Below are 13,525 nucleotides of genomic sequence, written 5' to 3' on the forward strand. Positions count from 1 at the left end.
GTGTTTAAGTCCTAATTCATAGTACTTCAAAAATGTGACCTATTTGGATATAAGGTTATTGCTGATGTAATTCGTTAAGATGAGGTTATACCAGTGTAGTGCAGGCCCCTAATCCAATATAATTGGGGTGCTCAGAAGACAGTCATGTGAAGACAGAGACATACAGAGAGACTGTGATGTGGCGATGAAGAGATAACGGCAAAAATTGAAGTTGTACCAAGGAACGCCGAAGATCGCCACTAAACCACCAGAAGCCAGGAAGCATAGAGGAAGGATTCCCTCATAGGTTTCCAAGGGAGCCTGGCCTACCAACACCATGACTTTGGCCTTCCAGCTTTTAGAACAGCGAGGCAAAAATATTCTATTGTCTTAAACCACCGAGTTTGTGGCACTTTTGTTGTAACAAAGTGCCACGAACTCGGTGGTTTAAGACAATAGAATCCCAGGAAGCTAATATAGCTGGTAAGATGCAAGAGGAAAAAACTGGTAACCACTGGGTCACGCAGGGCAAATACCAGGGGCCTCATCTTCTCCCACAGGCTGGCAGTGATCGCTGCTGATGGAAGGTTCCCTGTCACTACTGCCTTGCATCCATCAGAAAATAGACTTTCAAGAAAATCAAATCATATCATTTCCCCTTCATATTCCTTGCTCTCCATTTAAAACTTTTTCTTTTCCTCTTTGCCTCTGATATGCCAGGCTTCTCCAAAGGCTACTCATTAGGTTGACAAATTATAGTTTTTATTATGATTAGATATGAAAGAGAGACCCTCGCTCCATGGTAGTCAAGCTTGGGTCAGGAAGTGGCAAGGCACAGCTCTTTAAAATTCATTCCATTCATTCCCAAGAAGCCTCTCTCTTCTCACTCAGGTTATACACAATTCCTCTCAAGGCTTTGTCCTGAAATAAAGCTCTCATGTTTTGATTTGAAATCCAGGTCTAACCTGTTTTTCATTAACTTCCTACAGAGAGCCATTTTTGTAACTGTCTCAGGGCCAATATTTATCTAAAGAAGCTTCAGGGAACATGGTTTAAAACACACACCAGACAGGAAGTTACAATCACGCCGAAGAATACCTAATCAAGTACGATGCCTGCTCTGCTTGGGATGTGACAAGTCCATTTTCAAAGCCAGCCCTGAGATGCGGTAGAGTGGAAGAAGACCAGAGAAATTCAGCACATGCACATGTGTGTAACACAGGTATTTTCCCCATACATGTATTAAATTTGCATGATCAGGAAGAGCAACACACCAGGATAAGATGTAATGGGATGTCCCCACCGAAGCAAGAAATATGAAACTGGACAGGGTTCTCACAGACTCCCTGTACCCAGGACCAACAGCATCCAAATGCCCAGGGCTGGTGTCATCCATGGTGCCATAAAATTTGAAAGGCATTACCTTTCCTAAATTCTCTCTCACATTAGCATATTGCACCTGTCCTGGGAGCCCTACCACAGGTGTCATTCCTCTGGGTTACAGAGCAGAAATGGGAATATTGTGTCCTCAAGTGTCAAACTGCACCAATCTTGTTCCCAAGAAAGAAAGGGTCGGGTGGGGAGGGGAAACTGCGCTCTCTAATTCTCACCATGAACACATTATCGTGGATTAGCTTTTCCTATTAGCAACTTTCTGCCTTAGATAAGCCTTCTCCAACCTTTCTGTCATCAGGAATCCCTTTTATTATTTCTTCTCCATGGACCTCATGTTTCGAGTGATCCTGCCTGCCAATCTGTTACAAAACATTAACTCATTTCCTCCTGTTACTTATCATTAAAGATATAACTTCCAAACATAGTTTCTGATCAACATAAGATAACTAGTGCCAATGCTGATATAATTCTAGTGAAAAAAAAAATAAAGGTATGATGCTTTGGAAACTGTAGACCTCAATGAGAATTATATATGTGTGCTATAATAAAGAATATATCTGGTCTTTGTCCCGGGTTCCAGGCACAGAGGTCCAAAAATTCCTGAATGACGGAAGTGTCTTTTTATGCTAATGAGGTGGCTCAAAGTGGAACGCTAGATAGCTTTAGGATCAGGGCTGCAGCTAAGAAGACCAGCCAAGACTTGATTAGAGGGTTGGCAGTCTGAGAGAAGTGGACTGGACAGAGTTCAATTCCACGACCAGTGACTTAATCGATCTCACCTACGTAGTCAAACTCTAGTAAACATTGGACTCTGAGGCTTGTTGGAGCCTCCCAGCTGGTGAACAGACAGCTGTGCAACGAGGGTGACGCGCCCTGACTCCCTGGGTAGAGGGCACAGAAGCTTTGCCTCCAGGGCTCTTCCAGACCTCACTTTATGCATAGATTTTATAATAGAACTAATTATAAGTATAGCACTTTCTGTGAGTTCTGTGAGTTGTTCAAGAGAATTACTGAACCTGAGATGGTCATGGAAATCCCCAAATTTATAGTTAATTGATCAGAAGTGTAGGTGGCTCTAAGACTTGCATCTGGCATCTGAAGTGAGGGCTGAGCCCTTGAACCTGTGGAGTCCCACGCTAACTCCTGGTAGTTCTTGTCAGAGCTGTAATGCGGTATATTTACTTGGAGTTGGTATGGAGCTTCATATGTCTTTAAAAATATATAAATGTCCAAACCCATAGAATGTACAACACCAAGAGTGAACTGTCATGTAACCATGGACTCTGGACAATGATGTGTCAACGAAGCTTCATCACTTTTATCACTCTGGTGGGGGTGTCGACAGAAGGGTAGGCTGTCTGTGCATGTAAAGGTCAGCGGTCTATGGGAAATCTCTGTACCTTACTCTCGATTTTGCTGAAACTGCTCTAAAAATAGTCTTAAGTATATATTTATATATATTTAAAATATGAGAAAACATTGGAAATAGGAGTGGTCAGAAAGACTCTATTTGGGAAACCTCCATCTGTTTCAGGAGGCTCAGAGAAAATCATTCCTATGGGTGCTGCTGATTTGTAATAAACTCAGGCCCAGGAAACAGGCAGAAAACATTTTTACTAAAAAAGTTGCAGAAATATTAATGAGTGAGAAATATGTTATTAGAGAAAAATCAGTATATTGAAATGAAAATGATGGTAATATTTACCTAGTACTTACTACACGCCAGGCACTGGTAACGCTTTTACATGAACTGATTTGATACTTACAAACATTAGATGATGTAAGTACTATTATTATACCTGTTTTATAGGTGAAGAAACTGAGATAGTGAGAGACTAAGTAATTTTTGAAAAGGAGAACTGGGGTTGTGGCTAGACTATCTTCACTCGGCGCCTGGTGGAGCCCATTGCACTAAGTACTTGTTTTAGTTGTTTGACCACCTTTGGGTGAACTCCTTTAAGACCAACTTAGTAGGTGTCATATTTATGATAAGTTTTATTTTTGTAAAACTTTTACCCCTTGAGTCCAGAGAGGCTCTATGTTTCCCTTCCTCATTTTGCAAATTAGAGTTTGGAGTGGGGAAGGGAGAAGGTATAACAAGTTAGGATGTTATAACAGTTCGTGATGATTACAACAATTATGAGTTAATTTAGAACAATTTTAGTAGCATAATAAGAATATTAATGTGAGAGTTCAAACAATAGTAATTACATTTATTATTATTCTGTAAAAGTTTTGAATTAGCCATGGAGGAAAGAGCTCAGAATATCTGCATGAGAAAGCCATGTAGAAGGCACACATGGAAAAAAATACTACTATGGTATCCTAATAAAGAGTCTTATTTTAAGGTATTCTAATTTGTGGATTGCCTGAGTGCTTGTTTTGGACCTAAAGGCAACATCTGACAAAAGATCTTAGATCAGGGTACAAACCGCTAAGATATCAGGCTCTTTCATCAAGGGTTAAGTAGTAGAACACACGCCTGAACTGAGATATTCAACATTTTCAAACAAAGGAAACAGTAATGCAACATAGATTGTTTCCTCATCTGAAACAATGACAGGGTTGCAATACTCCTAGGTAGAACACACAGATAGAACACACAGACCTAGCAAACCAGCCATTCTTTCATCTTCAAAGGTAATGACTGAAACTGCAACTCAGTTTGATCAGATCACTCCAGTAAACTCACCTTACACCAGGTATCACAAATCCATCTACAGTTTGTAGAAAAACATGGACTTGATTGCTCCTTTGTGTGTGTGTGTGTGTGTGTGTACATGTGTGCTTTTATGTGTAAGAGGGGAAAAGAGAATAGATAAAATTTAGTGATAAGACTATTTACACAAATCTGAGTGTTGTTTTTATTGTGGTAAAAAAGCATAACATAAAATTTACCACATGAACCTTTTTGAGTGTACAGCTCAGTACTTGTATTACTGTTCGCAGTGCTGTGAACCAGGTCCCCGGACTTTTTTCATGTACAGAACAGAAACTCTACCCACAAAGCAACAACGCCCCCTCCCCCAGCCCCTGGCAACTACAATTCTACTTTCTATTTCTATGAATTTGACTACTTTAGATTCCTCATATAAATGAAATCATATAATATTTTGTTCTTTTATTACTGGCGTATTTCACTTAGCATAATGTCCTCAAGTTTTATCTATGTTGTAGCATGTGTCACAATTTCCTTCCTTTTTAAAGCTAAATAATATTTCACTGTATATATAGACCACATTTTGTTTATCCATTCATCTGTCTATGGACATTTGGGTTGTTTCCACCTCTTGTCTATTGTGAATAATGCTGCCGTGAACATGGGAGCACAGATATCTCTTAAAGACCCTGTTTTCACTTCTTTTGGATGTTTATACAGAAGTGGGATTGTTGGATCATATGGTAGTTCTACTTTTAACTCTTTTTGAGAAACCGCCATATCGTTTTCCACGGTTGTTTTTAATATTTGTTCTCAGAGATCTCACTGATAAATATTAGTTTTTTTAATTTGAGAAGAGGGGAAAATAGGCAAAGGAAAAGGCAGCTGGAGCCAAGGCCTCCTCTCCCCTTAAGCACAGCTTCCTCTTTCTAGTCTACTCCCCACTTTACTTCCTGTTGCCCAATGACAAATGCTACCGATCCTCTGACATTGCCACATTCCCAGCCCCTTATGGTAGGCAGAACAACAGCTCCCTTCTCAAATGTGAATGTGTTATGGTATATGAAGAAAGGGACTTTGCAGATATAATTAAGGTTCCAGATCTTAAAATCTGGAAATTAGCCTGGATTATCTGGTGGGCCCAATCTAATCATGTGAGCATTTAGACCCAGAGAACTGTCTCCAGCTAGAGCAAGAAAAGGAAGGCAGAAGAGAAATGCCCCAAAGGAAAAGCCAGAGAGATTGCAGTCATGAGAAGGACTCTATGTACCCTTACTGTTCTGAGATGTAGGGGGCCACATACCAGGATTGGCAGAAGACTTTATGGAGTAGGTCCTCAACCCCTGGGCTATGGACCTGTACTAGTCTGTGGCCTTTTAGGAACTGGACCACGGAGCAGGTGAGTGGCAGAGATCAAGTGGAAGCTTCATCTGTATTTGCAGCCACTCCCCAGCACTAGCATCACCGCTTCAGCTCCACCTCAGATCATCAGGCATTAGATTCTCATAGAAGCACAGGTCCCTGGCCCCAAAAAGGTTGGGGACTGCTGCTCTAGGGGATAGGTTAGCCCCTGATGGCAGCCTATAAAAAAAACAGGTACCTGTCTTAAAACTGTAAGGAACTAAATTTCGCCAACAACCTAAGTGAGCGCAGAGGTGCATTCTTCCCAGTCTCCGGAAAAGAATGCAGCCCTGCCAACTGCTTCATTTTAGTGCCACAGACCCATTTTGGGTTTCTAACATATAAAATTGTGAGATAACAAATGGGCACTGTTTAAGCTGCTACATTTATGATAACTGGTCATAATGGCAACAAGAAACTAATAAACCTCTGTCACACTCACCTGGGTCTCTCCTAGCCCTTCAGAAATGTGTCATGACTTTGAAGGTGCCAGCTGGAGAGCCTGACCAACTAATTCCACACCTATTTACTAATGGACAAGAGCTAGAGGGAGATTCTTTTTTTTAACACCAGCATTCTGGAGAGAGAGATTTTTTTCATTTGACTCTACTATATATCTGTAATAGCAAAAAGAATTTCAGACCTGGAAAGAGGAGAGATCAGCCTCCTGGCCAGTGATAGGGAATAATTTGGGACCAAGCAAAGCCTTGCCACCGCACACCTTCCTTAGGCACTGCTTTTGCTGAGGGCCGGTCACATTTCCATACAAGCCTCCTCTTATAAGCCTCTTACTTATAAAATATAATGTATGTTCATCGTTAAAAAAAAAAAAAAATCAAAGCCAGAAGGTGATGCCTTAAAAAACAAAAGTACCCTTGTTCATAGTTCCACCTTTCCAGAAAGTTGTCATGTAATAGTGTATTTGTGTGTGTATGTATGTATGTATGTATGTATGTATATGTATGTATCTATCTATCTATCTATCTATCTATCTATATATATATATTTTCTTTTTAAACAAAATCACTCTATATATGCTATTCTATAACTTGATTTTTTTCATTGATTTATCATTGTCTTATGTCAGGATATATAAAGCTGACTTGTTCCTCCGTTCTTTTTAATGATCACATAAAAATGGCTATAAGTAACAAAGGAGTAATTTACTAATTTCATACCCCATGGTTGGCCATTCATGCTGTCTGCATATTGTCATTAACATAAATGAATGTCCTCAGGTTCATATTTTTTCAACCTTATACCAGTATATCTAAATGATAAATACCCAGAAGTGGAATTACTGGTTTAAAGGGTGTGTACATTTAAATAGTGATAGATATTGCCAAAATACAATCCAAAAGTGTGTCAAGTTTATTCTCTCATGAACAGAGTACCTGTCTTGCCCACAGATACCTCTGCAACATTAGTCTTACTACATATTTTTTACCTTTACTAATTTCTTAGGAAGAAAATGTTTTCTCATTGCGTTATTTACATTTCTTTAATTTTCAGTGAGGTGTATCATCTTTTCATGTGTTTACTGAACATTTATAATTCTTTTCATGTCTTATTCACATCCCTTGCAACTTTTTCCATCAAGTTCATTTTTCTTATTGATGTATTCAACTTATTTGTATGTTAAGGAAATAAGTGTTTTGTCTGGTGTGCTGCAAATATTTTCCCCTGGTGTGTTGTCTTATGACTCTACTAATAGTATTGTTTGCCATCATAAATTATAAATTTATACATAGTTAAGTAGATCAATATTTATCTTTTAGGCTTTTGGTTTGTTTATGGTTGTGTCTTCCTTACTCCAAGATTATTTTCAAAATTCATCCATTTTTCATCACTTTCATTTCAGTATTTTATCCGTCTGAAATTTATTTTAATGTAAGAAGAGAGAAGGAATATGATTTACTTTTTCCCAAATGGCTAGAAGCTTTCCTAACATTATTTACTGAACAAGCCATTTTTTCTCTCTGCTATGAAATGTCATCTTTATCATATAATAAATTCCCAAATTAAATACTAAATTTATTCTGTTATTGACCTTTCTGCTTTGGTGTCATAGTTATATTTTAACTACGTATCTTTACAACACATTTTTATATTTTATTCCTTTTAGACATCCTCTAGTTCTCTAGTTTTTTTTTGGTTAATTTTTTCAGGTGAACTTTTTATGAACTTTCAAAAAAATTTTTTTTTTTTTTTAATTTTGATTGGACTCAGTTAAGTGACCGTGTTAGGAAGGCTTGATTTTTACTTACCCAGAGAGATGCCATGATATACCACCTTTGCCTTAAGTTCAGGTCACACTAACCTATTAAAAGAAAAAAAATTACTAAACTGTATAAATTGAAGATTCTGAACATAATAATCCACCAACCCTTAATCTTTAATCCAGAAAACAGAACCCTACATTCAAAGAGAAACAGCCTCTAGAAGAGAATGTGTCTTTAACATCAAGAAGAGGATGCGTCTTTAACATCAATTGGTCCATTTGCTAAACAAACATTTACTGAGCACCTACTATATACAAGGGATGGTGCTAAACCTGTAAAGGGCTCAAAAAAAAAAAGATAAAAATATCTCTGACTTAAAGGGTTTACAAATATGTTTCCTGGAAAGCCAATTTTTGACTCATTTAAATCTAGTAGAATTCTGCTGATGGCTGACTTCTTTTAACCAGGACAGACTACTATCATAGGGAATAACAACAGAAATGCAGAAAATTGTCCCCCCTCCCCCCCCAACACAAATTTTAGCTGGCTTCAATTTGATTCCTTGTATTTGAATGTGAAATCTCTATCTACATTTTACAAGGCTCCAAGCCTGTAAACAGCCTGTTATAAACAGGTACGCCTGCAGGGCAGACCATTCCTTGGTAGGGGGCAGAGGTGAAAAGAACAGTTCTTTGATGGAGCCCAGATCGGGAACCCAGGCATACTTTCCATAAGTAGACATATTAAAACATGCTGGCATATCTCCAGGGTTGATTTAGAAATGGAAGTTGCTCCCACCCATCCTGGAAACAAAATATTTTAAAAATTCAACGACAGCCTCAGAACTAAGTTCAACAGGAAATTATACCAGTAGTTCCAGTTTTCTCAAGCTCTCTGTGCCTAGTGCTGTCGGCTCTCTAGTTACAGGGTCTAATACTACTTCCCTCTGTCTCCACAGCGATTACAAGGTATCACTAGTTCCGTTTTTGCCTGTTAAAGCTAGACACAATTTCTTTGAGCCTCAGTTTTCTCATTTGTAAAAAAGGAGACAGGAAGGCTGTTGCTGGAATACAAAAGTGATAAGTGGCATCACATCAGCTAGAGTTTTGAGTTCTTACTACGTGCCACGTAATACAAAAAGCACTAAAAGGTCAATTTTGCAAAGCTAAACCGTTTTGTCATGTTTGTTCACTAGAGCATACAAGATACTAATAAAAAAAAAAACCCAACTCATTGAATGAATGAATGATTTAACATATGCCTCACAATAAACTAGGGAGCTAGGTGCCATTACCTGGTTCAAATATGGTTAAAGCTGATACTCAATATGTGTTGATCCAGTATAATTTGCAAATTATTAACAATTATTACTGATTTAAGTTTTAAGGTGTAAAGAATTACTTCATGGTGGAGGCCAAATGACCTTAACACTAGAACTTTAAACATCCTTTTCTGAAAGGAATTAGAGCGGCTACATCATTTCCTTTACTTCCTCCTCCATTCCTATTTCTAAACAGATTTCTCTACACACCCACAGAACTCTGGGAACACGGTTCTCGTTTTCTTTACATCTTTAAAGTCCCTTTTCAGTCAGTTTGAAGTTTTCTGCCTTCACGAAAGCCAATGGCGACATCTTTGCAGAATAATGTTTTAGTGAGTTACATTTTTTATGATGTCGATTTAAAAAAAGTTGCAAATGTGCTCTCCCTGAGGGTTGAGTTTTGCTGTCGGTATAGATCACAGATCCTTGGAAAGAATTTAGCTCCGGTGTAACATTTTATCAGCAGCCAGAGAGGGGCGTCCGGCGACCCAGACTTCTCAGACCACAATTTCCTATATATGGTCATTTGCAATCAAGTACTCAGATCCCCCACCTGCTGACTCAAATGCCAAATGCCACAGTAGTGATTCACGCGTCTAGTGAATGGGACTCTGTTGCAATCAAAGAAGAAGGTGAATCTTTTCAAGAAAATGTAAACTTCTGGACTTACAACGCCCAATATCTAAACACCTCTACCTCCTAAAAAGATTAACAAGAACAAAAGAAATTGCCTCCGTGAAGAGGACAACGTGTTCACAAGTATGGGTGGGGTTCCAAGTCCTCAGAACAGAGCTTGGAGCCAGCCCCACCCCTCCCGAGAGGCCCGGACTCGGAGGACCCTTCCGACGACGCCCTACTCTTTTTTGTTCCCAAGACCTTTAGGATTGGGGAGGAGGGGCGAGATGGCCAACTGGATCCCTACTCTGCCAGCTGTGAAGAAAAGAGAAGGGTCCAGGGCGCCCAGACATCTGGGTGTCAGCTCGTGCCCCGCGCTGTCCATACTTTTGCTCCCAGCACCTGTTTCCTTGATTCTTAAATGGGGGACGTGGACTCTGCCCGTGGAGGCCCCTCGGGCCCTGCACCTGCACTTGCCAGATAGGTTTGCGGCGTAGGCGCCAGGTCAGCCCCGCCCGAAACCCCGCTGCGCTCGCGGGGAAGTTGGGCAAGGCGCGCGGGTTGTTCCGAGCCGCGGAGCGGGCGAGGCTCTTGGCTGCGCGCGGGAAGGCGGGACTTACCCTGAAGCGAGGCTGCGGGGACTGGTGTGCGGCAGAACAGCCAGACAGGTGTGCGGCCTCGCGGGCTGGTGTTCGGAGCTCGTTCCCGGCCCGCGACCGTGACCGCGACTGCGACCGCACCCCTTCCTCCTGCCCTTCCTCCCGCCTCCTACTCCACCTGACCGCCCCCGGAGGCCAGGGAGAGGGAGAGAGGGAAGCCGCGCCCATCGGCCGCTGAGGCTCAAGTTCTGCACACAAACGCACCCAGCCCTCCACACTCGGGGTCGCTAAACTTTTCTGCCTGGTCTACCATCAACCTATCATTGAAAGCCATTTCCTCAGTTTTAACTTCTTCAATTACATTAAGTTCTCCAGATTTATTGCAACGCTTTTTTGTTCTAGGCACTGTGGATTCAGAGATAGTCCTCACTCCCCAAAAGCTTATGGCCTGGTGCAGATGGCGAACAGCTAACACTAATTAGCAGCCTATAACATTTACTTTGTGCCAGGCACTGTTCTAAATTCTTTACAGATATGCACTAATTTAAATCTTACAACAACCCTATTAGATAGATACTATTGTTACCCCCTTTATATAAATAAAGAAACAGGACACAGAGATTAGGTAATTTAAGCAATCACACTGGGAATAAATGGCAGGGCTAAATTTTTGAACCCAAGTAGTTTTTTTAGTCCCTCTGCTAAGCTTATTGGCTCTCTAGTATGAGAGTCAGAACCAAAGACTCCAGGAGATAATAAGGTGGAAAGGCATTATAGGCATTTGGAACAACAAAAGGAAGGAAGGAGGCTAAAAGTTAAAGCCCTACTTGTACTGAGGGAATTATGAGCAGTTATGTTTTGAAGGATGGACTAGAAGGTAAGAAAAGCTACTATCTATTGGGTATCAGTCATTGAAGTGGGTGATTGATTCCATCACCACTTTTATCTTCAAGGCAACTCTGAGAGGTGCTATTTTTATTAGAATTTGCAGTGGAGGAAACTGAAGCTTAGAAAGGTAAAGTGATTTACCTGAGGCCACATAAGTAAAAACTGTCATAACTGGGACTCAGTCAGCACTGGCCTCAGCCCTTATGTCGCCTCACCTTTTGGGCAAGGCTGAATTTTGAATAACGTGTTTCAGGTATTTGGGCATAAATTAGCAGTAAATGGGAATTATTAAAAGTTTTGAGGGAGACTGTCATGGTGATCTGATCCATCTTCTAAAAAGATAGTTCTGCAGTTCCCATTAAAAAATGAATCAGAGAAAAGGAAATTAAAATCCTATAGGGAAAGTATAGAGTCTGCCACTTGGAGTTCAAAAGTGAGAGCTAATTAGAAGTGGACTTGGGCAATTGTGGTGGTTATATCCTATGTTAAGTCAGATTTTACAGTTCTGTGTTTTGCCTTTCACATTAGTGGGTTCTCCAGATGTAGCAGAAAGTGCAGGGCTCCATAACAAAGCCCCAAGGGCAAAAGCAAAAGATGGAAGTGAGATAGGTACCCTTTTCTAAAGAGAAGCAGGTGACTCTCTTGGGTGAAGAAAATTCCAGGATTTGTTCAGAGGCCAAATTAGAGAACAACCAAGAAGGCTGGGAACAGCCTGACACAGAAATAGAGAAGAGCAGTATCTGAGTCTGTTCTCGCTGCTCTAACAGACTACCATAGACTAGGTAGCCTATAAACAGAAGGTTTCTCTTCGTTCTGGAGGCTGGAAAGTCTAAGATCAAGCCACCGGCAGATTCCATGTCTGGTGAGAGGCTGATTCCTGTTCACAGACAATTTGAAATCCCGGGATTCATATGGAACTTTCAAAGAAAATTATCCAGAACAGTAACCTAGAACTATCTCATAGGGTCATTGTGAGGATTGAATGAGTTAGAGAACATAAAGGAGTCATTTGCTCTTGCTTGCCAGATGTGACCAATATATTTCTTAATATTGTCCCTAGAATTTTACTAGCCTCTCAGTACACCATTCTAAAGGGCTCCTAGTTAGAGTTCTCTCAGGCTCATTTGGGGACAAAATCTCTATTATACACCATGACGTAAATAAAAAGGGTGCTACACAGACCTGACAAGCTCAGGGGGTAGCATGCAGGCTTGACAAGCCCAGTGACCTAAAGTAACCACACAGGATGATCTGAACACTAACTCCTAACTGGGCAGGTCATGGTGGGTAGTCACATCCCAGGCCTATAGCTTCCTTAGTAAAAGGTTAATCTTTACCTTACATGAGCTCTGTCTATTGTTCTTGTACATCTAAGATAATATACCTTTGGAATGTCAGAGTATTTTTCTTTCAGAGCCTTCAGAAACAGACCCACTGGCAACAAAGCACGAAGACACCAAACTCCTCGTCATTATATTCTTGTCCACTACCATCTCTATCTGCTGTAATTGTTAAAGGTTAACTATCCTGTGTCCACCAATGTAAAATAAATATATATATCTCCATTTTCCGCTTTATCCAATTCTAGAGATTTCCCCGCTTTTTCTTCCACCTCCCTAATCTACCACCAATAAATTGCATGTAACCTTCTTTACATTTTTCCTTTGATGCTAAATGTATTTAAAAACCCTGTAAAACGGCCTCTCTCAGGAGCATTTTCTCAGTCCATGGAGATCTTGCTTCTTGGCATGTCCTGAAAATGTGGCTCAAATAAATTCTTATTAGGGCTTTCTACAGGCTGCATGTTTCTTTTGTTGACATTTACTGGCTTCTTAATATTAGGTTAAGCCATATAATGCTACTGATATTGGACTATTTTTAACCTACAAAATCAACAATTATATGAGGTTGAACCCATTGAGACATTCTCAATATAATCTTCTCTTGCTCCCCGAATTTCTTTAAAATCCTAGTCTGTGAGATATTGAAAAATCTAAATGAGAACGAATTTTCGGCCACTTACTCCCAAGTTTCCTAAATGTTATGGCTATGAAATTTCAGGTCTCAGGGAACATTTTCATAGCCAATTCCAACCATTCATAGATTGGTGTCTGATACAGCTTCTCCACCGGCCCACTGAGAAATGTGTTCCAGGGCTTAGAGCATGCTGCGAGGCAAGGAACAATCATAGGAAACTGTGAGGAAGTGAAGCTTTTGTTAAGTCTCTGGCACTGTCTAAGGAAATCCCAAGCTTCGTTGTGGTGTCCTTTTCCCAAATTTTATGAAAACATGCTTTCTCAAGTCTTGTTGAGTTTGCAAATGTATCATGACAAGGTACCAACAAAGCCCTTCTGGTCACCATTCTTGGCAATATACATATTATACATATAGACTATATATAAACCAATTCTACAGAGGGAAAAGGCACACAAATGCACAGGTTTGA

General features: G+C 40.3%; 1 protein-coding gene across 1 annotated transcript in view; it reads right to left on the reverse strand.

Annotated features, from left to right (window-relative positions):
• Window positions 1-10,368, reverse strand: part of ANXA3 (annexin A3) — a 49,516-nt gene extending 39,148 nt beyond the window's left edge. Inside the window, exons 1-2 of the mRNA XM_006907624.3 lie at window positions 10,213-10,368; window positions 7,702-7,754 (exon numbers count right to left, since the gene is read on the reverse strand). Of these exons, the coding sequence (XP_006907686.1) occupies window positions 7,702-7,716 (15 nt within the window). The 5' untranslated portion in view covers window positions 7,717-7,754; window positions 10,213-10,368. The remainder of the gene's footprint in view (window positions 1-7,701; window positions 7,755-10,212) is intronic.
• Window positions 10,369-13,525: the final 3,157 nt, after the last annotated feature.

The sequence above is a fragment of the Pteropus alecto genome, unplaced genomic scaffold (assembly GCF_000325575.1).
Source record: "Pteropus alecto unplaced genomic scaffold, ASM32557v1 scaffold161, whole genome shotgun sequence".
Taxonomy (NCBI): domain Eukaryota; kingdom Metazoa; phylum Chordata; class Mammalia; order Chiroptera; family Pteropodidae; genus Pteropus; species Pteropus alecto.